Source organism: Nyctereutes procyonoides, unplaced genomic scaffold, assembly GCF_905146905.1.
Source record: "Nyctereutes procyonoides isolate TBG_1078 unplaced genomic scaffold, NYPRO_anot_genome, whole genome shotgun sequence".
NCBI classification, from domain to species: Eukaryota; Metazoa; Chordata; class Mammalia; order Carnivora; family Canidae; genus Nyctereutes; species Nyctereutes procyonoides.
Genome location: NW_026575122.1, coordinates 2,336,185 through 2,358,926, shown reverse-complemented (window position 1 = coordinate 2,358,926; position 22,742 = coordinate 2,336,185). Strand labels below are relative to the sequence as shown.

General features: G+C 36.4%; 1 protein-coding gene across 1 annotated transcript in view; it reads left to right on the top strand.

The window, feature by feature from the left end:
- The window catches only part of TLL1 (tolloid like 1), a 195,013-nt gene that overhangs the window by 101,236 nt on the left and 71,035 nt on the right, over positions 1-22,742 (top strand). Inside the window, exons 7-9 of the mRNA XM_055336633.1 lie at positions 3,116-3,221; positions 10,056-10,180; positions 20,455-20,570. Coding sequence (XP_055192608.1) covers positions 3,116-3,221; positions 10,056-10,180; positions 20,455-20,570 — 347 coding nt within the window. The remainder of the gene's footprint in view (positions 1-3,115; positions 3,222-10,055; positions 10,181-20,454; positions 20,571-22,742) is intronic.

The window sequence follows — 22,742 nt, the reverse complement described above, 5'->3', positions numbered from 1 at the left end:
CTTTTCATGTAAATGGACCAAATACTCTAATCAAAAAATACAAAGGGGCTGAACAGTTGAAAAAGAGTACTCGTCCACATACTGCCTCTAAGAGACTCACTGAAGAACTAAACACACACAGACTGAAAGGGAAAGAATGGAAACAAGATATTCCGTGCAAACGCAAATGAAAAGAAAGCTGATTAGCGATCCTCAGGCAAAATAGACTTTAAGACACAGACTCATAAATACCGAAAGGGCACCCCATAATGTTAAAGGGGTCAACACATCGAGAAGAGTAGCACGTATGAACGTATGTGCAACCAACATAGGAGCACCTAAATACATAGACATTAATGTACCCAAAGGGAGAACCTCCTAGTAACACAATAGTGGTGGTGGTGGTGGTGGTGGGGGCTTTAATGTCCCACTTACATCATTGGATAGATTATCCAGACACAAGAGCAGTAAGCGAGCATTGGCTTTAAATGACACATCTGGTCACGTGGATATACGGAGCGTTCCACCTTACAGCAGTAGATGCACCTTCTTCTCAAGTGCACGGGGAACGTTCTCCAGAATAGATCACACGTTAGGTCGCAAAATACGTCTCAATGAATTCAAGAAGACTGAAATCATATCAAGCATCTGTTCTGACCACAGTGGTATAAAACTAGAAATCGGTGTATACGAGTGTCTAATCACTGTGTTGTACACATGAAATTAATAGGATATCGTATGTCAATTATATATATATATATATCCGTTTAAAATGATAAAATCCATTTGTAGTGTTGATTATGAAAAAGCAGTACAGAAAACGTTTACTCCTAGTATAGGAGACTGAAATGCCTGAGCCAGCTATCAGAGTTCATCTTACTTTATATCATTAGGAGAGACATAAAGAGGAAATAATATTGCCGAAAATGATTTCAGCTAGTAATTAAATGAGAAGTTTGCTGTTGACCATAGTTATTAGGTTCCTTTTATTACACGGATCAAACATCTTATAAAGGAAGTAACTTTCAAGAATGATCCTTACTCTTAATAATAGGACTCCATTTTAACATAAGTATGTACTTAAAGCAAGCAAGAAACATTGAAGTGGTATAGAAATATATAATACTTCACACAATGCTTAGCAAATTATGGCTGTTCATACTTTGGGTGACTCAACATGCAGGCCCATAGAAAAGAAAGAATTTATTGTGTGAGATTTCCTAAGTATTTGCAACTACTTGTGGCAGGGCGATTCTAGGATGAAAGAGGTCGTGTCATGTTGAAGATTAATCTTCAACAAATTTATGACTTGCTCTGGCTCAGAAACTTAAGATCAATTGTTATTCAAGGGCAATGTCTAATAAGTGCAGACTTTAGCCTAGCATTTATGTGCAAAATTAGTAACTACAGTAGGGACCAAATTGGTGTGAAGATTGGATTACTTTAATCCATTTTAGAATACTTCTTCAAGAAGAAAGCTCATCTTTTTTTTTTTTTTTTAATTGTTTAGGGTAAGTTCCCCTGGTGCTCTATATCTCTGATTCTCTTCCCTTTTTTTTTTTTCATGAAATAAATTCAGTTTTCTTTACTTGGACCATGTATGGCCATATTGCTTTTAATGAGCACCGGACACTGAGTCATCTCCATGTTGAGTGCTCAGTTATATGCCTCAAAATGTATGATTATGTTGTTTAATGTCCCACTCTCAGGAATTTTTATAAAGCATTTTGCTTTAACTGGAGAATATCTATCCACATTGTGTTTGAGGTTGAAATCTCCAGTGGGTTATAGATTAATGTCTGTAAGATCAGCTCCATAGCTTTATGAAAATCTCCACTTAAATTGGAGTTGTTAAAATATGCTTATTCTTCCTTATGAAGAAGAGAGTTGTAACGATTGCTTCTAGGAGAGGTTGGCGAGAATGAAGGGAATACCTTGAAAATGGGCTTAAAACACAGACAGACATGTCAGAGATTTGGGGAGCACACACTACGCCTTCCAGGCTGCTTAGTTCATTAATATGTGACGTCACTGAAAGATAGACTGGAACACTATAGTCTGGGACGTGGGTTCTGTGCCTTCAGGATGTTTCTCTAATCCATAATGCTCACGTGAATATACTGGATTTCCTCACGTGTAGAAGAGATATGATGCTCTAGTATCACTCGATTTCTTTATTGTCTTTTGGAAAATTTTTTATTCACGCAATACTAATATTTTTTGTAGTCACATGGCAGTCGGAATAAAAACCTAGTTAGGTGAGTGTTGTCCTGGTTCCATTGTGTGTTACAACCTTGAATTCGGAATTCTCAGAACTCACCTTTGCATTGGGATCTCTCAAAGCTTTCGAAGTTACATAGATGGGCCGTTAAAGCAGCCATCTTCAGCTACTGAAATTGTGAAGATGGGGTCACCGAGGCCTGAATTCTGTTTCTGGAACCATCGCCATCGATCTGCATGAGAAGTCTGTTATTTTTGGATTTCAAGAAATAGGACAGCAATACAGTTATCAGTGGCCAACTGAGAAACCTGTTAAGATGGCAATGTCCACGAGTGAAAATGACAGCCGTCAACAGTAAAACAAAAATACATAATTAAGTTTTGAAGCACATTCTCCTTGATCAAAAAGCCCCCCCAAGTAGAGGTTGGAATAGATGCGTCCGAGAGAGTCTTGTTTCAGTTCTGAATGAAACCTGCTGCCGGTACTTTGCTTTTAGTGACCAGGTCCCATAGCTACGGCCTGCAGTGTTGTCTTTACCTACAAATACCGCTTTTATGTTTTTCTCAGTGTTTCACAGAAAGACTCTAAAGCAAATAGAAAGATGGTTTTTGTCAATCTTGGAAAATGTGGTCATAAGAGAAAGGTGGGGCTCATGAGGTAAAGATACAACTGTCTGTGATCATTCCTGCGGTACTGTGAAGGCAGTGAGATTGCAGGGCTTCCTTTTCCCGTGTGGTGGGCAGTGAAAACAGTGGCACGCCGTGCATACTTTTGCACGTACCTGGGTGCTCATAGACGCAGGTGCACAGGTGCAACCAGCCCGTAGGAAAGAGCAAGATGCGCACCCGGAGGGGCTCTTCTCTCCTTTCCTCCGTCTGTTACAAGCCTTCTGAACTGTGTGTGACTGATTCTTAGGTCAAGAGTACAATTTTCTGAAGATGGAGCCTGGAGAAGTGAACTCGCTTGGAGAAAGATACGATTTTGACAGTATCATGCACTATGCCAGGAACACCTTCTCAAGGTTGGAGTCTCAGGTTATACCTTTTGACTTTTAATTCCTCTCCTCTGTGTGGCTCCTTACAAGGCTGTGTTTAACATTAGAACTAGAACTGCTTTATTTCCTTTTTCTTTCTTTCTTTCTTTCTTTTTTTTTTTTTTTTTTTAAGATTTTACTTATTTATTCATGAAAGACACAGAGAGAGGCAGAGGGAAAAGCAGGCTTCCCAAGGGGAGCCCGATGCGGGACTCGGTCCCAGGATTTTGCCCTGAACTGGAGGCAGATGCTCAACCAGAGCCACCCAGGCGTCCCTAGAACTTTCCAATACTGTTGCCGTGATATGTAAAAACACTTGATGGATATTTATAGCCAATGCTAGCATTTGAGATTTTAAAAACATATTTTCACATTTCCTATCAAATACATAAATTCAGAGTAAAAATTAAAATGATGTGAATTACTCGAACCATCTTACATTCCTAAATCACTTTAAAAAGTCCAACAAAACTGATGAAACCAATCAGCATATTAAATGAGCATGACATTATTTAATGAAAATTAGGCATTCACAAATCAAAGAGGGGACTTGGTTGTTGAGCTGGAATTCTGCTATCTACGCGACTTGTGCTTTCTACTCTGTATTTTCTATTGCTCAAGTACTAGTTATGCTCATTTAATTCCCAAAGAACATGTTATGAAGATATTTTACTTCACATAGTTAGAATTTCATCACTTACTAACCTTAAAGTTATTTCATTAAAAATTAAATGCTCTTCTAAAGAATGTAATAAATTTGGGTTTCAATTACTTTATTCTAAAGATGATGTCATCCAGCAAATAGTTCTCAGGTAAGGAGTTTGGGGCTGAAATCCTCCCCTTTCCCCCATTTTAAGCCCATCTTACACTCATATGTCCATTCCAACTCATTCTTTTTGCCCACTTAAGTCCGTTTCACAATTCATCAGACATCTGTTTCCAAAGGCAAGGTTGGAAAGAAGATAAAAAATTCAAATTAATACCTCTGTTTTTTAAAAACAAAAACTTAAAAAGAAAGATTTGATTTGTTTTTTTTAAGTAATCTCTACAACCACAGTGGGGCTTGAACCTACTGAGATGAAGAGTTACTCGCTCCACTGACCGAGCCAGGCAGGCACCCCCTAAAAATTTCCTAATAAAAAGTAAAGAAGAATGTGTCAAAGAACTCTTAATACTTTGATAAATATTTATATATACACATTTATATATAATATTTGGATATTTATACAAACATACATATTTGTTTAAATATAATAACGACCAAATACTTACAGTTTCTGGAATTGAATTTAAGTTTTGGTAGAAATACCTCCATAAATTTGGCTTGACATTAATCTCAAAGAGTTTTAAATTGTTTCTAGTTCAATGCTGGGAATTGAGTCTTTTTGTAGAAACATGTACCAAATAGGATTTGGGTCCAGGTTCAGCCAAGGCACCTCTCCTGTTCCTATGCTACTGAATTGTATCATTTAGAACTAAACTGACTTTTGATTCTTTGGAATACAGGATGTAGTGGAAAGTGGAAAAAATTGTTCACTCTTTCTTATTTAATACACGATGAACTTGCACCAAAGTGTAAGATATATATTTCCTCTTATTCTCTGTATTTCTCTTACATGTTTAAATTGCTTCTTTTCCTTCTTTTCTATCAGTCATTCTGCTCTTGCGACCTGCAGTCCATCATCCCCGTCCCCCGCACCATGGTGCTGCATGCCAACCAGCCCTGGTCTATCATTTTGCCTTATCGTTTCAAAATTATCCTGTTCAGTTTTCCTAGTGAATTCATATTCTTAGAGTGAAAGTAACTATATCTACCTGTTAGAAGGGTTGATCCAACCAACATTATCTTATTGTTTTGATCTTTAAAGAGAATGTCTATTAATTCATACGTATATTTAAATAACTGAATCCCAGGAGATTAAATATTTGGCTCAGTTCTTAAGACCTACCTTCAAAATATTTGAGGGTGTGTGTGTGTGTGTGTGTGTGTGTGTGTGTGTGTGGTTAAAAAACACACAACATAAAATTTACGATCTTAATTATTTCGAAGTGTACAGTGTGGTAACGTTAAGTACATTCACATGGTTGTGAAGCAGATATCTATAACGTTTTCATCATGCAAAGCTGAAACCCTATGCTCATGCCCATTAAATGACGATGCCCCATTTCCCCCTCCTGGCGGCCCCTGGTAACGACTGTTCCATTTTGTGTTCACATGAACTTGGCCCCCTTAGATATTTGCCTTTTTGTGCCGAGCTTATTTCATTTAGCACAAGGTCTTCAAGGTTCACCCATATTACAGCATGTGACAGGATTTCCTTCCTTTTTAAGGCTAAATACTACTCCATAGTAGGTGCAGACCATATTTTGTTCATCCGTTGATGGATGCTTGAGTTGGTTCCACTTGTTGGCTATTGTGTACAGTGCTGCTATGACTATGGGTGTGCAAATATCTTTTCCAGGCCCTGTTTCCAGTTATTTTGCCTATACTCAAAAGTGGGATTGCTGGATCGTATGGTAGTTCACAATCTCACAGCAGTGCACAAGGGTTCCAGTTATTCCAGATCCTTGTCAATATGTATTATTTTCTTTTTTAAAAAAAAAATAGTAACCGCCCTAATGAGTGTGACATGCTGCTTTATTGTAGTTTTTATTTGCATTCCCTGATGATTAATGATGTTGAGCGTCTTTTCATGTGCTTTCTGGCCATTGTGTCGTCTTTGGAGAAGTGTCTGTTCAATTCTTTTGCCCATTTAAAGTCAGATTATTTAATTTTTTTGTTGTTAAATGGTAGGATTTCTGTATATATTCTGGATCCTTCTTAGATACTTAATTTGTAAATATTTTCTTTTTTCATCTCTGCTGCACAGTAGCTTTTTGATTTGATGTAGTCCCACTTACCTATTTCTGTTTTTGTTAATTGTGTTTTGGCTTCATATCCAAGAAATCATTGCCAGATCCAATGTTGTGAAGCTTTTTCTCTGTTTTTTTTTTCATCTAAGAGTTTCATAGTTCACAGATTTGTGTGTAGGTCTTAAACTGTTTTGAGTTAATTTTTGTACCTACCTTAAATAATTATCTAACTTCATTTTTTTGCATAAAGATTTTCAGTTTTTCCAACATCTTTTTTTGAAAATATTGTTTTTTCCCTGTTTTTTTTTTAAGATTTTATTTATTAATTCATGAGAGACACACAGAGAGAGGGGCAGAGACACAGGCAGAGGGAGAGGGAGGCTCCCTGTGGGAGCCCAATGTGGGACTTGATCTCAGGACCCTGGGATCACAACCTGAGCCGAAGGCAGATGCTCAACTCCTGACCCACCCAGGCGTCCCTGTTTGTTTTTTTTTTTTTTTCTCTTGTTGAGTGGTTTTGGCACACTTGTTGAAGATCATTTGCCATATTCACTAGGGTTTATTTCTGAGATTCCTATTCTATCTTCTAGGTCTGTAGGTCTATCTTTATACCAGTAGCATCCCGTTTTGATTACCTTAGCTTAGTGACATGTTTTGAAATCAGTATGTGTGAGTCTTCCAACTTTGTTCTTTTTCAAAACATTTTGGCTATTTGAGGTTCTGTGAGATTCCATATATATTTTAGGACTTTTTAAACTTCTAGAATAAATGCTTTTGGGATTTAGACAGAGATTGTGCTTGATCTGTAGAACATTTTGAGTAGTCTGGACATCTTAACAAACTAAGTTGTCTAATCCATAAGCAATGGAATGTCTTTCCACTGATTTATGTCTCCTTCAATTTCTTTTGCAGTGTTTTTATAGTTTTTAGTTACATATCTTTCACCTTTTTTGGTTAGGCTTATTCCGAAGTACTTTATTCTTTTTAATGTTATTTTAAATGGAATTGTTTTTCTTAATATCATTTTCACATTGTTCACTGCTATTGTATGAAAACACAATGGATTTTTGTTTGTTGATTTTGAATTCCACAACTTTGCTAAATTTGTTCATTAGCTCTAACTTTTTTTGTGGACTCTCTAGGGTTTTCTATATTTAAGGTTGCATGATCTGTAAAAAGAGGTGATTTTAATTCTTTCTTTTCTATTAATGTCTTTTACTTCTTTTTCTTGCCTAATTGCTCTGGCTACAACTTCCAATACTATGTTGAATAGAAGCAGCAAGAGCAGAGATTTCTGCCTTGTTCTTGATCTTAGATGAAAAACTTATAATTTTTCAGCACTGATTATAATGTCCTCTGTAGGCTTTTCATTTATGGTCTTTATTATGTTGAGACAGTTTCCTTCTGCTCCTAGTTTTTTGAAAGTTTTTATCATGACAAGTGAATTTTGTCAAATGTTTTTTCTACACCAGTTAGATGAACATGTGGTTTTTGTTCTTCATTCTGTTAATGCAAGTATTTGAAGTTTTATATTTTCACCTATTCTGACACCAAGGAGTCCATAAAAGTTTTAGTTGTCTTCATGGATGTAGCCCATCAGCAGATATAGGTACTTACTTTTAGGAAGTATAGGGCTAGAATGTATGTGGCCTTTATATGAATGAGTGACTTGTAATGTAGAGGCTTGTTAACTGGGATTGCCCATTTTTCTTTAATAAAAAAATTGCAAAATTTTACAAAGTTTTTAAAGGAAGCATAGCTATTCCCTCTTCTAATGTAGTAGAAGAAATGAAGATGAGTAAGTGTAGCCCTTTGTAATCTGTCTCTGGACTATTAATAGTGCCTCACTGAGGATGTTCAGGAAAAGCCTGTATTACTTAATGACCTGGATGTGGAGGAGAGAATTGTTAACTTCCTGACCACAAAGGAAGAACAAAATAAAAGGTGACTGACCCCTTCCTGAATGGAAGAGGTTACCTCAGTAGAGAGAAGAAGTAAAAATTCATCATTCTATTGTCTGAGTTTGAATAGACCCATTTCAAGATGTCCTTGACCTTTTTAAATTAGAGCTGTTTTGAAAACTGGAAAAAAAATGAACCTCTTAAAGATTGCAAATCTGCTTTTAGAATTAGAAAATAATGAATATTCTGTTGGTGCTGAAGTACTGCAGAAATGGTAACCCTTCATTAATTTGGACCGACCTACTTAATGTATCTGTTGATGCATGAAGCATAGTTGAAGAACGGCTTTTCTCAATGCTACTCTGTCTTATAGCTCAACTTCCTCGATTGCATTGGCCTAGCTGGAGTTGTATCTTATGAAAAGTATGAGCAGCTTCTCACTTGTGCTGGTCTACTCCCGCAAGTCATTAGCTCCCCCTCCTTCCCTTTATCTCAAGCAGTATACATGGGGAGTTCTGTAGATACTTAGGTTCGTAAAGAGTTTCATTCTCTATCCAGGTTTTATCTAAGGGTCACTACTCTTAGCCAGGAGCCAGAGAGGTAAGTTAGTCATAAAGCCGTCATAGATCATGTCACTCCTCCTTTACCATGTTCCAGATATTAACAGTTTTCCTCAGGCTAAAAGTCACGTTCTCCGTGCAATACTCAAACACTTTAAGGATCCTCCCATCTCTGAGTCGTTCAATTTCCTCTTCTTTCTTTCTGGAATTCTCTGCTCCCATTTACCCACAGTGTCCTCACCTTCACTTCCTTCGTGCTTGCCCAAAATGTCAGCTTTCAAGTGACTTTTTCTTTGATTACTTTATTTAAAAGCTACTCCATCACTGGATAATCAGTGTCCATCTTCACTTCTTCTTTCTCCATAGTACTTGTCACTATCTCAGTACTCAATCTTTTGTTTAATGTCTCTTGCTCCACATTAAAATGAGAAAATCATCAGTGTTTCTCTTAATGGCTATAAATCCAGACCTACAACACTGCTTAGTAAATATTTCCTAAAGGAAGGAATAGAGACGAATGTTCTTTTAACCTACAGTCTAAATATAATTTATTCATTAAAATTTGGAAAGGAGTATAATGCCTTTCATCCTAATTTAAAAGATTTTTTTACAATTGTATTTCTTAATTTCAAATACTTTTCTAGAAAACCTCTCTCTCTCCCTCTCTCTCCTTTGAAATCCTCATTGTTCTTACCACTGGAATGGCTTCCCAGTCCATTTAACTTTTAAGCTCAGTTCTTCCTTTAGAGTTATAAATGTTGATATTCATTGCAAAATTAAGACTGTATCTCATGCATTGTATTCAGAATTTTTAATTTTGAAGGTATCACATATTAGGTTTCTCACAACTCAGTATCTCTAGCTTAGCATTATCAGGGCTTTGCTATTGCTAGTTTTTTTCTTCTTAATTTTATCGTGAAAATTTTATTCTCTTTGTGTGTGTGTATATCAAAATACTTTTTGTTTTAAACTGTTCTTTCTGAAATTTGGTACCATTTTTCCTGGTCTTTTAACATACTATAATACTTAGACTCCTAAGAAATATAGGTTAAATTCGTAATTTAACTAAAAAAATGATTCATTTTGTTTGGCTTTTACAATTTTAGTAAAAATATGTAGTATAGGTTGTCCTTAAAAAATAGACTTCTATGAGGAAAAATTGTTTTACAATTTAGGAATCCAAGGGGTTCTTAGATTTGCTTAAAATCCTAAACCTAAAGCCATGGTATACTTGGTGGGGGACCATATAGAATTCTAGATTTTTAAAAGTTTTTCCAAGTAAAAGTGAATTTCATCATTGACTTTATGCTAGATATACAATTTAACACAACTTCTTTTGCTACTTTGATAACCATGTTTCGAAAGTCCGGCATACTGTTTGAAGCCCAACACTGATATATTTTCCCTTTACTTGACATGAGTTTGAAAAAAACAAATCTTATACTTGTAGGGTATGTATGTGTCTTAATTTGGTGACTTATGTGTGTCTTGCTTCTGATTTTTTTCAGGGGGATGTTCCTGGATACTATCCTACCCTCGCGTGACGATAATGGCATACGTCCTGCAATCGGTCAGCGAACCCGTTTAAGCAAAGGAGACATTGCACAGGCAAGAAAGCTGTATAGATGTCCAGGTATTGCACCACATGAGAACAGAGCCATAATTGTGCCTGACTGTGTTCTTGCAGATGAATAAGCCACAATTTACTGAACTGTTTACTTGTGTCTCTCCATGCTGGCAAGTGACGTATTCAGTTCAAAGTCAGTAATCATAAAATGAAATGAGAGAACTCTGGAACACCCATTGATATAATTAAAAACAAATTGCTAGAAATCAAATTTAAGACACAGGGATAGTATTTTTTTTCTTTTAACTTACCAAGTAAAAGAGCAAAAAAGCAGGATTGTTTGATAGTGGTTATTAGTTGCATGATTTCATAGTCAAATGTTGGGTTTTCTTGCCAACATAAAAAGAATATCCTTTATTTCAACTTCAGAATTGAGGCCTGAATGATCTTTTTCTTGCAAGTACCATCATGAATGATATATAAATTAAGATTTATGACTGTTGCAAAAAATGAGCTCTAACTGTGTTGCTAATGGGTTACTCTGTGTTTTGTTTTCACAACTGGACAAAATTGTGAAAAAGAGATGAAGGGAAGATCTTAATAAGAGTGTTGCAAGGGAACACCGGGTATTGGTCCAAAAAAAGAAAAAAGAGTCTGCTTTCAATTGGAAATGCTGCATACTCTACGTACCTCCTGCATAGTCAAAATCCTTTGAAATACCCTATATCAAAGAAATTTGTTTAACTTTGGTTAGCACAGCTTTTCCCTAAACTTTCGTTCATGGACGTATGTAAATTACACGTGTATGTGTGGTATTTATTTTTTTAGACCTAAATTTCCACAGGAAAGATGTATTTGTAAGTGAATAAGTGAATGGCACCACTATGACAACAGAAATGAGTGATCCTTGGCTAGTTTCTGGCAGTACTGGATTTATTATACTTTTTAAGTAGAAAGTTTGGGGGACGATTGTGTGATTAATAGCAATTAAGTAAATAGAAAGTTCAGATAGGAAACCATTTCGTTTGTCTCTCTAAATATGTGTGTGTGTTTATATAATAGCACCTCAAAAGCACACTAGAGATGCTTTTACTCACTGCCTTGTAGGAAGGGCAGTCAGTAGGAATCAGAAAAGTAATCAAACTTACGACACTATAATTTTCAGCCTATAGCTCTTAAATATTTAAGTTACCATGGGAAACTATATATAGTTTTCACTTAAATACGTAAACAGGCTATTTTCTTACTTGAAATATGGCGATACTGTGTGCATTGGTTTGTTAATACAGTAAAACCACATCGATGAAGGTACCGTCGTCAGTGAGAAAGATACCTTGTGTTTAAAGCAGCTTAAAAAGCAAGCTGCTTATTTATTTGCAGGATGAACTAAGAGAGAGCTAAGACATATAAATGAGTATTTAAAAAAATAAAAATATATAAACTTTCAGGTCACAACATCTTTAAGATGGACTTTTTTTTCTATCTTGGACTTTTTAATGTCCACCAAACAACTCCCTCTCTTTCTTTTTTTTCTGTCTCTTGCTCTTTCTGTTTTTCACGCTCCCTCTCAGCCAGTGTGTGTGTGTGTGTGTGTGTGTGTGTGTGTGTGTGTGTGTGTCAAGCCCTTAGCTTTGAGCCTTGTCTATGGTCATGTATTTCACATCCTTCATTTCTTTACAATGGGGAGCACCAATGATATTGGTAGAAATATAGGGCAAATAACCTTCAGTTACACTGCTACAGTAGGTTTATCAGTAGCTCCAAGAACATTAGTGGGATAAATGTTAAAGATTGGTAACTGTAGATAGAAGTTTAAATAAGATTACTTATTTGAGAATTATCTAGGAAGAGAGTAGGAGTTCAGAAAATGAAATGCGGGTTGCATCTTGGTTTTAATGCAGAAAGGCGAGAGTTCTAAAGCTGCAGAGTCCTCTGGAGTTTGTCTTAGTGTTCTCTCCTGTTGGAAGTTGCTGGTGAATAGAGCCGATCAGAGATATTTGGCAACATTACTCCAGCTTTTCACTTCTTATCAGTTTACCCTCTAAGCTCTTTTGGATCCGCATTTTATAGAGGTATTCCTTAAGAGATTAACCTTGAAAGGAATACCGGCCTGGTTCACACTTCAATATTTAAGGTTGTAGCTTTTATGGTCTATGATAAGTGGGGCCCTGAGTCCAAGAGGGCAGGTCCCTAATAGGCAGGTAATAGCAGGCAGATTGGAAATAGTGTTGCTTTTCCATTAATAACATAGTAAATGTGTTTTTATCTATGAGAAGGCGAACAGCCTTAAAATATATGCATTTTTAATTTCCTTAAAACCATGTAAAGTGTTATTTTTAATGACACTTTCTAGCTGGCAAGCAACTTCTAATCCATCATTCTATTTATCAATGCCAAATATATAAATTAGATTTGTATAGGAATCCTGAATTACCTATTGTACAGTCAGGGCATACTAATCACGAAAAAGCTCCATACAGGAATTAAGTTGTGTTTTTTTAAGGTGATGGGATGAAGATAAGTTTCTTTTAGTTTAGGATTATTTTCCTTGCCATTTCTTGTTCTTTTAGAAGCAGGCAAGGAAGCTCTCCTTATGTATTTAATATAAAGAAAGAATAGGATTCTTTACAGCCCTGCCCCTCCTCTAAGGCAAGACCCTGCCATCTATCTCCAGACCACATCCTAGAAAGGAGAAGGAAGGGAAATAAAAGGAGGCCTGCCCAGCCCTGGGATTGGATAGGTTTCCAGACAGTAATGTCTGAAGGCCAGTCCTGTGTCCTTCCAACAGCTTCCAGGTCTTTCTAGCATTAAAGCAGCTAACAGGACACCTGCTAGTGCTCCTTGACCTGCCTGCCTTTATAATCCCTTGCATCCTACATACTGTCAGGACAAGATATGCCCAAGCAAGGGTGGACAATAGGGCATCACTGCAGTCTCCATCGTCCCTTAGCCAACTGCTAAGGAGTCTTTTCTAGGGTGTACGAGTCAGAGTGGATATTCTTCTCTTCGTAAATCAGTAATATGTACTATTGTTCTCCCTTTGCCGGCGGGGGTGGGGGGAGGCTTGTTTTTCTTGTGACTCTCGTTTTCTTTTTTTTTTTTTTAATTAATTTATTTATTTATTTATGATAGTCACAGAGAGAGAGAGAAAGAGAGAGAGGCAGAGACACAGGCAGAGGGAGAAGCAGGCTCCATGCACCGGGAGCCCGACGTGGGATTCGATCCCGGGTCTCCAGGATCGCGCCCTGGGCCAAAGGCAGGCGCCAAACCGCTGCGCCACCCAGGGATCCCTGACTCTCATTTTCTAAAATGTATTTTTTTTTCTACTTTAATTTTAAGATTACTTTCCTTTTTGATTTCTAAACTGCTTCCTTGAACTCTTCTCCTGGTACAGTTACCAGTCTTTATTTGCATTTTTTCTCTTAAGTCGGTTTTTCTGTAGTCCCATGGCCTTTTTTGCTTACTTAGGACTTCACCAACCGTCAGTCCAAATATTCTCCAGTAAATCTTCCCCAATAAATATGTCAAGCAACATAATAAAGTTTGGGAAATTGCAGAATAAAATGAAAGCTATAAATCAAGGGCCTTCTAAATATTAGAATTCTTCCTTAGTACGTAAAAGTGCGTGTGTGTATTCACACATAAACACGCGCACAGTCTGAGTTCACAGATTTGGGGGTTTTCCATGCCAGTATCTGCACAGCAGGTGTGCTGGATGGGCCTGTCTACGGACGAGCATCTGTGGGTGGAAGCCAGTCCCCGCGAGCATGGACCCTGAATACTAGAAACGTTGCATTCCTTTAAACCCTAGTTCATTAGCTTTACCTTGAAAATGGAAATAAGGTTCTTATTAGTTCCTTAAAGCGTTAATCTCTTGGCTCCTGGTATAATTTTCTGAGGTTCCAGACGGAATATACTTTCCATATGTGCTTGTACATACGGAGCTCGTGGCTAAAGTATTGCCCACATGTAAAAAAAGTAATTTAGCCAATTTTTCCCCATTTACTCATGGAGCCATTTATTCATCTCCCTGCAACAGTCCCTGGGTCGGTGGATGGTACCACACAGGGATGGTCAGGCAGCCCGAGCCAGGAGCCAGAACCGGGAAGGGCCTCGTCCCCTCCTTCCCTCAGTGCCTCCAGCTAACCAGTCCTGCTGCCTTCTTGGAGTCTTGCCTTCTAGCAGTGCATCCCCTGGTCTAGGAGCCTCATCGCTTTTCTAGATTGTTGAAATGCCTAATTCACCTCTTGCCTCCGTTCTGACATCTCTTTAATTCTCTGACCATTCTAAGTGGCTTTGGAATATGCAAATCTTACTCTGTTTATTTTCGGGATAAAGACTAATCTCCTTTCCTTCTGTCATTCCAAGTTTTTTTTTTTTTGTTTCGTTTTGTTTTTTCCTTACCTCTTCCCGGAGTCTTTTCTCTAAGTTATTTCCCCTACAGCCTGGGTTTTCGCCTCCACTTCACTTAGCTCCTGGCACCACAGTGTGCTTGCCTCCTGCCTCCTCCTCCAGCCAGGATGCTCCTAACTGCCTCGGGCTTCAATCCCAGCTCAAGTTTAGGATTGGGCTCCTAAGTCATCTCCTGCTTAGAGACTTCCAGGCCTCCCCTGTGGGAAATGCCGCATTTGATCCCGGTCTTTGTGTCTTACTCATATAATTATCAGTTGACTTGGCATTCCCCACACTGGATTATAGCTCTGTGGGATTGCAGTTGGATTTTCCCTCATGGTATTCTGGATCTGATGGAAACCAAGTGCTCAATCAGTCGCTGCTGAATGAATGAATGAGTCATCGTTAACTCGTGGAAGGCATCGGATGTCATGGCCACGGAGGAGGAAGCCCAGACTCCACGCCCAGAGCCCAGCCTCTGGGGCGTCACACGGACAAGATCACTCGGAGAGGAAGGGATCCTAAAGGATGCTGCGCAGGTCCCCGAGACACGCCTAACCGGGCTGAACGGTGTGGGGCGGGAGAAAGGTCTCCCCGCAGTTGGTGTTTATGCTTCATTTTAAAGGGTGATTGAGACTGGGCTAGGCAGTTACTATTGAAATGCATTTTTATTTAAACATTTCAGTAATTAATGTCACATCCTCTCTCACATGATTTAGGATTCCTTTTAACATTTTCTTATCTTAAAATCATTTTACATTTTTTATTTTACATTTTAGAAATCATTTAAAGCTATATTTATTGTATTTAAAAGTTTAAGGGGTATCAGTATGTTAATTAGGAAGCATTAAATTGACTAGATAACAGTTTTCTTTCTTCCCCTAATCCTCAATTTGTCAAGAACCTTTAGGAAGAGACTTACCTAATAGAAATTATTGTGCATCTCTATCTGTGTTTTCCTTAGCCTTAGTAAAATTATAAATGCGGTCCTATAGAATATGGAGAAAGGCAAGTTCTCAATCTTTGGTATTGGGTGGTATTTGGTGAGCAAAGTAGCCATAGATGGACACGCAGACAGCTATGAATTTAACAATGTCATTAAAAGGACAAGAGTTTGTGATAATTGCTCAACAAGACACAATCCAAGTAGTATTTATACAGTTTAGGTATCATTTTCTATTCTGGAAGAATGAAGGTGTATGTAAATCCCCTGATTTAGAAGTGAGATTGATAAAGGACTTAGTTTAACTGCTTTTTTTAAATTATTAATTATTTTTTATTTGAGCAGAAAAACACGTAATATGACATCTACCCTATTACCAAATTAGTGAGTGTGCAGTAGCGTCAACTCCATGCACACTGCTGTGCAGCAGGTCTCCAGAATCCCTTCATCTTGCGTGGCTGACACTGTCCACCGCACAGACTCTTCATTCCCTCGCCCTTTCCGCTCCCCGCTTCTATGAGTCTGACTCCTTCAGGAACCTCAGGAAGTGGAATCATGCAGGACCGGTCTTTCTGCAGCTGCCCTCTTCCTCCGGCAGAATGTGCTCTGGGCTTATCTAGCGCGTAGCATACGCCAGATTCCCTCTGTTTTAAGGCCGAACGATATTCTATTTTGTGCATATAGCACAGTTTCTTTATCCATTCACCCACTGATGGGTGGTTTGGATGTTTCTGTTTCTTGGCTAATGTGAATAATGCTGCAATGAAACGGGAGCAGAGATACCTCTTCAAGATCCTGTTTTCAGTTCTTTTGAATAAATACCCAGAAGTGGGATTATTGGATCATTTGGGAATTATTTTTTACAATTTTTGAGGAAATCCCACACTATTTTCCATAGTGGCTGCACCATTTTATATTCCTACCAACTGTGCACAGAGGCTGCAATTTCTCCATTTCTTTGCTGACGCTTCTTATCTTCTCTTTGCTTGTTTGCCTTTTGATAATGACCATCCTAACAAGGGTGAGGGGATACCTCATTGTGGTTTTGACTTGCATTTCCCTGATGATTGCTGATGTAAATAGAACTTTTTTTTTTATACCTATTGGGCATTTCTTTTTTTTTTTTTTCCCTGTTGGGCATTTCTAGGTCTTCTTTGGCCATCTCTTTTTCTTTGCCTATTTTTTTTTTAATTTTTATTTATTTATGATAGTCACACACACAGAGAGAGAGAGGCAGAGACACAGGCAGAGGGAGAAGCAGGCTCCATGCACCAGGAGCCTGATGTGGGATTCGATCCCGGGTCTCCAGGATCAGGCCCTGGGCCAAAGGCAGGCGCCAAACCGCTGCGCCACCCAGGGATCCCATCTTTGCCTATTTTTAAATTGGGTTATTTTATCTTTTGCTATTGACTTGTAGGAGTTCCTTATATATTTTGAATACTAACCCCTCATGAGATATATGATTTGCAATGCAAGTATCTTCTCCCATTCGGAAAGTTGCCTTTCACTCTGTTGACGGTTTCCTTTGCTGTACAGAAGCTTTTTTTAGCTGATGTAACCCCACCTGTCCGTTTTTGCTTGTATTTCCTGTGCTTTTGGTGGCATATCCAAGAAATCATTGCCAGGACTATTGTGACAAAATTTTTCACCTCTTTTCTTCTTTGCAGTTTCGGGTCTTACATTCAAGTCTTTAATTCATTTTATGTTGATTTGTGTGTACAGTGGGAGATAAGGGTACAATTTAATTCTTTCTGTATGCATATTTCTAGTTTCTCCAATTCCATTTGCTGGAGAGACGATGCTTTCCCCAATGGGCAGTCTGGCACCGTTGTTGATCATTAGACCATTACACATGGGCTTATTTGGGGGCTCTCTCTTCTGTTGGTCTGTATGTCTGTCCTATGCCAGTATCATACTGTTTTGAATACTGTAGCTTCAGGATGTGGGAGCCTCTGGCTTTGCTTTTTTTTCAAGAATGTCTTGGCTATTTTGGGTTTGTGGTTTTATGTGAGTTTCAGGATTTGGTATTTTTTTTCTTTCTGCAAGAGACGCCATTGAGGTTTTGGTAGAAATTGCGTTGAATCTGTAGATTGCTTTGGGTAATATGAATATTTTAACAATATTAAGTCTTCCAATCATGAACACAACCCGTGACTCCCTTGATTTGTCTCATCTTCAATTTCGGCAATGTTTTGTAGTTTTCAACGTACATGTGTTGTACCTCGTTGGTTAAATTTATTGCCAAGTATTCTATTCTTTTTTGATGATATTATGAATGGGACTGTTGTCTTAATTTCCTTTTGAAATTGTTCTTGGTGTACAGAAATACAATTGATTTTTCTGTGTTGATTTTATATCCTGCCACTTTGCTGAATTTGTTTACTAGTTTCTAACAGTTTTGTGTGTGTGTGTAGTGTTTATGGTTTTATACATGTAAGATTGTGTCATCTGCCTACAGAGATAGAAGTTTAACTTCTGAATTGTTTTTAGTTTTAGAGTAATTATTAGGGCAGTGGTATTAATTACTGACCACTGTATATTTCTTTATGAGTTTTTTTCTCCTAAATATGACTGAGTTTTATAGTTCAAAGACATATTCAAACACTTTAGACAACAATCTTTCTATCTGTGTAAGAGGTAGCTAAAGGTTGAAAAGAGGATTCAGGGCATAATAACATTTGATCCCTACAAAGCAACTTTATTAAATGTTACGTTAATTAAATGGTCACTTAACAAGAGAAAACTTAGGCTGAAGCTTCTGAGACTTTCTTATAGGACATAATTAGTAAGTGGTAATGCCATGACTAAAACTTGTGTTTTCTCATCCAGAGATTTTGCTCAGTAAATGAACAGCATTTTAACTTCATAGCGCCACTTTTTTCTTGCTTGATTTTTCTTTAGTTTTTTATTTTTTTATTTTTATTTTTTAATTTTTATTTATTTATGATAGTCACACACACACACACACACAGAGGCAGAGACACAGGCAGAGGGAGAAGCAGGCTCCATGCACCGGGAGCCCGACGTGGGATTCGATCCCGGGTCTCCAGGATCGCGCCCTGGGCCAAAGGCAGGCGCCAAACTGCTGCGCCACCCAGGGATCCCAGTTTTTTTTTTTTTATAATAAACTTTGCTTTTCATATCTGGATATTAATCAGCCTATGGCTGGGGAAGGTACTAAAATATCTTTTGTAGTAGGGATCAGATAGGACAACCACACTTTCTTATAAATGATTATAAGCTTTATAAGCAAATGCTGTATAATAGATTAAATATTTGAATTATATGCTGTATTCTATTTTTCATTTCATAAAATTCTCCATTTCATCTTTATCAGAACAGTATTTTTTTGTGTACATCTGTGGATTCAATATATTTGTTTTAATTCCACTTCAGTAAATCCAGGACCAACATTATATGTGGCTTAATGTACTTTTCAATCATTAAAGAATTTATTTTTAGACTGCTATCAATTACAGTATTTTACATTGAAATACACTCACCTCCCAAATGATTATTTAGCATCTGAACTGATCCTACTTAGAAGCACGTTGTTTGCATTAATAGAATCTTAATGAATTTTCATTTTTCTAAGGGTTCTTGCAATGTTACATTTATCAAGAGCTCTCAGATGACTGATGGAAAGTACTGAATTATGTATTTTTGACCTTGAGCAGCTTCATTTTGTCCTAAAGGTGCTTTTACCTGCCTATTCATCAAAATAAACACTGCTTACTTCTACTCGAGAGATATTTTGTTGTGCAAACTTAATATCTGTGTTTTCAAATAAATATTTATATCATGTCAGACTTTTTACAGCTCTGTTTTGTTTTCAAAGTCATCATTTTTCTTTCTTCATTTGACTTAAGATATGCAAAGCTATTTATTATTTATGGAGGATTTGATGAGATGAGAGTTCACCTGCTGGTAGCTATGACTCTATAATATGATAATATCTCAGTCTGATTTCAGTCTCCTTCAGATGGAAATAACTTTTTTTTTTTATTGAATGAAGGTTATACAGATGACAGGCTGCAGCAGCAGAATTATTCTTAAATTCAGGATACTTAAAGCAGCCTAGTTTCGTGTGGCACAAGCTATGTCTTAAAAAAGCAACAAGAAAACCCATTATAGAATGGTTCTGACCACTAACCTTCGCTAAACCAATGAGCTAATTACACTCTGTGTCTTTGTTGAAATGGACCTAGAGATATCAATCACATTGATCTTGAGGCTGTGCAGCTGATAATTTGCTATTTTAGATAACTGATAATTACTTTCAAGAAATTAGACAGTTGTAGTAAGAGGTAAGCCTAATTGCTTTTCCAGTAATTTTTACTTAGGATCATCAGAAATGAGAGAGTAAATAAATGTCCACATCTTGTAGGAAAATTTCAATCTTCCTTTATGTTTTTAGCTTTTCAATTATTTTCAGCTTATTTTGAGAAACATTTTCATTGTGTGTGACATTTTTGGTACCTTTATTGATTATATTCTAATCATTATTTAAGATATCTTATTTTCCAACTTTGATGTGATATTTGCTATGAAATTTAGCGTCACTTTACACTGAAAATATTAATTATATGTCATGTGATCCTCTATCCACTTTAAGTACTTCAACTAGATACCCACTGGCCTGAATCTGAATATGAGTGACTGACTGACTCTTTGGGAATGAATGAGAAAAGTCTCCATGAGGAAGAATTTTATGAATGCCAGATTATCTCATAATCTTGTTTTATGGTTAGCCCTAATGATGCCATTAAAATGGTATGCTAAAATCCTGGCACTAGAGACCTAAGAAGAAATTTACTTGGAAAGGAAAAGTCTTTTATAGAACACAAATATATATTCTCATCTAACACCAAAAGACTCAGGGCTTTATTTATCATGTCAGTATTTTTCATAAAAATTAAAAGAATGATCTTATCTTTTTTATGGAAATATGGATAAATCATGTCTTTAAAAATGAAATATATGTATCTTTTTCCCCCCCTTTTAGCATGTGGAGAAACCCTACAAGAATCCAATGGCAACCTTTCCTCTCCAGGATTTCCAAATGGCTACCCTTCTTATACACACTGCATCTGGAGAGTTTCCGTGACCCCGGGGGAGAAGGTAGTTTATACCATTGATAGTTCTCATTTAGTATTATATAAATACAAAAGTTCATCTTCTTTTAAATGCAATTTGGTTTATTTTTTATTCTTATATGATTCTTCAAAGAAGAGAGTTAAAAACTCAGAAGATTCATCATGAAAATTGCTCAAACTCTGGGAATGTTTTGAAAAATGTAATTTAAAAGGAAATAGTAAATGCTCCAAAAGCATTGAAATAATACAGATTATGTTCTCAGACATAATGAAATTCAAGGTAAAAATAGGTATCACAGAGATAACCAGAAAAATTCCACACATTTCAAAGTTAAGAAATATACATAAAATATTCAGTTCAGCTAAGAAGCAATTACAGTGGAGGTTAGAAATCATTTTCAACTATAATATAACAAAAATACTGAATAGCAAGGCAGTAAGACTCAATGAGAGCAGTACTTGGAAGGAAATTCACAACCGTCATGCTCACATTAGCAAATAAAAAATGCCCTAAACTAACGAGTTAGACATCCTTATTGAGTGGCTATTAAAAGGGCAATAAAATAAATGGAAAGGTACATAATGGAGGAAGTAATAAATAAAAGATAAATTAAGGAGATAAAAATAACATGGTATAGAGTATGAACAAAATTGGTACTTTGAAAAAACTTAGAAATAGTTCAAGAAAGCAAAAGAATAACAGGAAAAGCACAATTATCTAATCACTAGAATAAAAAGATTATTATAACCATAAATGTTCTAGATACCAAAATGAGAATAAAAGAGTATTGTCAACATTATGGCAGGAACGTAAGGAATATAGATGGAAGGGGAAAATTCCTAAAAAAATATTACTGAGTTCTTACTCAAGAAGAAGAAAAAAAACTTGACTACTCCTATAATCACTAAAGAAAATGAATTACTGTCTAATTGAATCACTAGTTTCTTTTTTTTTTTTTTTCAGCCATGCAAGTCTAGGCTCAGATGGCTTAATTAGTGAGTTCTAGCCAACATTCAAATAAGAAATAAGTATAATCTTATATAAACTTTTTATTCCAGGGAATAAAAAGTGAGATCCACTCCCCTATTTATATGGCTAACAAAACCTTGATAGCAATCCTGAGAAGGAAAGTATAAAAAAAGGAAAATTATAATCCAGGCTAACACTTGAATATGGATGTAAAGTCTCCAAGCCAAACCAAAGGTAGATGCGCATGCATGTACATGTGTAGACACAAGCACCAGTAGATGTATGTTTTCAATTAAATCTAGAAAAAAAATCTATTACTGATTTAATAGCAACAAACCCTGAACAAATGGGGAATAGGTATTTTCTTAATTTCAGAAAATTGACAAAAATAACTGCAAATATCACTTTTGTGAAAACTCTGAAATTATTTCTTTCTACCACACCACTTCTTTTTCAACATTTTTGGTGGAAGTCACGGCACATTAAGGCAAGAAAATGGAATTAAGCATAATAAGGATTGAAAAGGAAAAACATTCCCTTTAGCATATTTAGTTGGTTTGGTTATAGAGTTTTAAATCATTAAGAAAGGAAATAAATGAATCTATTAACTTCTGGTTTCTGTCTTGAATGCTAACTTTAAAATCTTTCCAGACCAAGATTGTATTGATATTAATCTTTATTTTTGCCAGTTACTAAATAGTTTTTGTTATTTGCTTATGACTAATTCACCTGGAATGACTTAACTATACTTAAAGCTTTGGTGAGAATGCAACTGAGGTTAAAGAAAGTTTGATATTTCTGATAATTGAATATTGTTAAGAGAATCATGGGTGTGGAGCTGTCCAGGGTGTTCCAGGACTCAGTGTGAAAATGGAATGAAACATTTGCGTGACATGAATAGTTTTTAAATATAAAAAGTTTCAACTGACTTGGAATACATAAATGCATACATAATTCTCTAAACAGTCATTTTTAATTTAAGAATTAAAGGCCTGTAATGAGAATATTTTATTAAAATCATTTTGAACAAGGTGTTGAAGAGCAAAATATAAAAGCTGAAACTATACATGATTTTGAAAATAAAATTACAGAATATGAATAGTTTTGAATAAGGTTAATAAAAGTAAATCCACTCATAAGAGCAAGATAACATGGGAAAAAAAATTGTTCCTCTTATCCAGTTACATTACTTACACCATCAGTATTCAAAGTTAATTCACTTTTCTT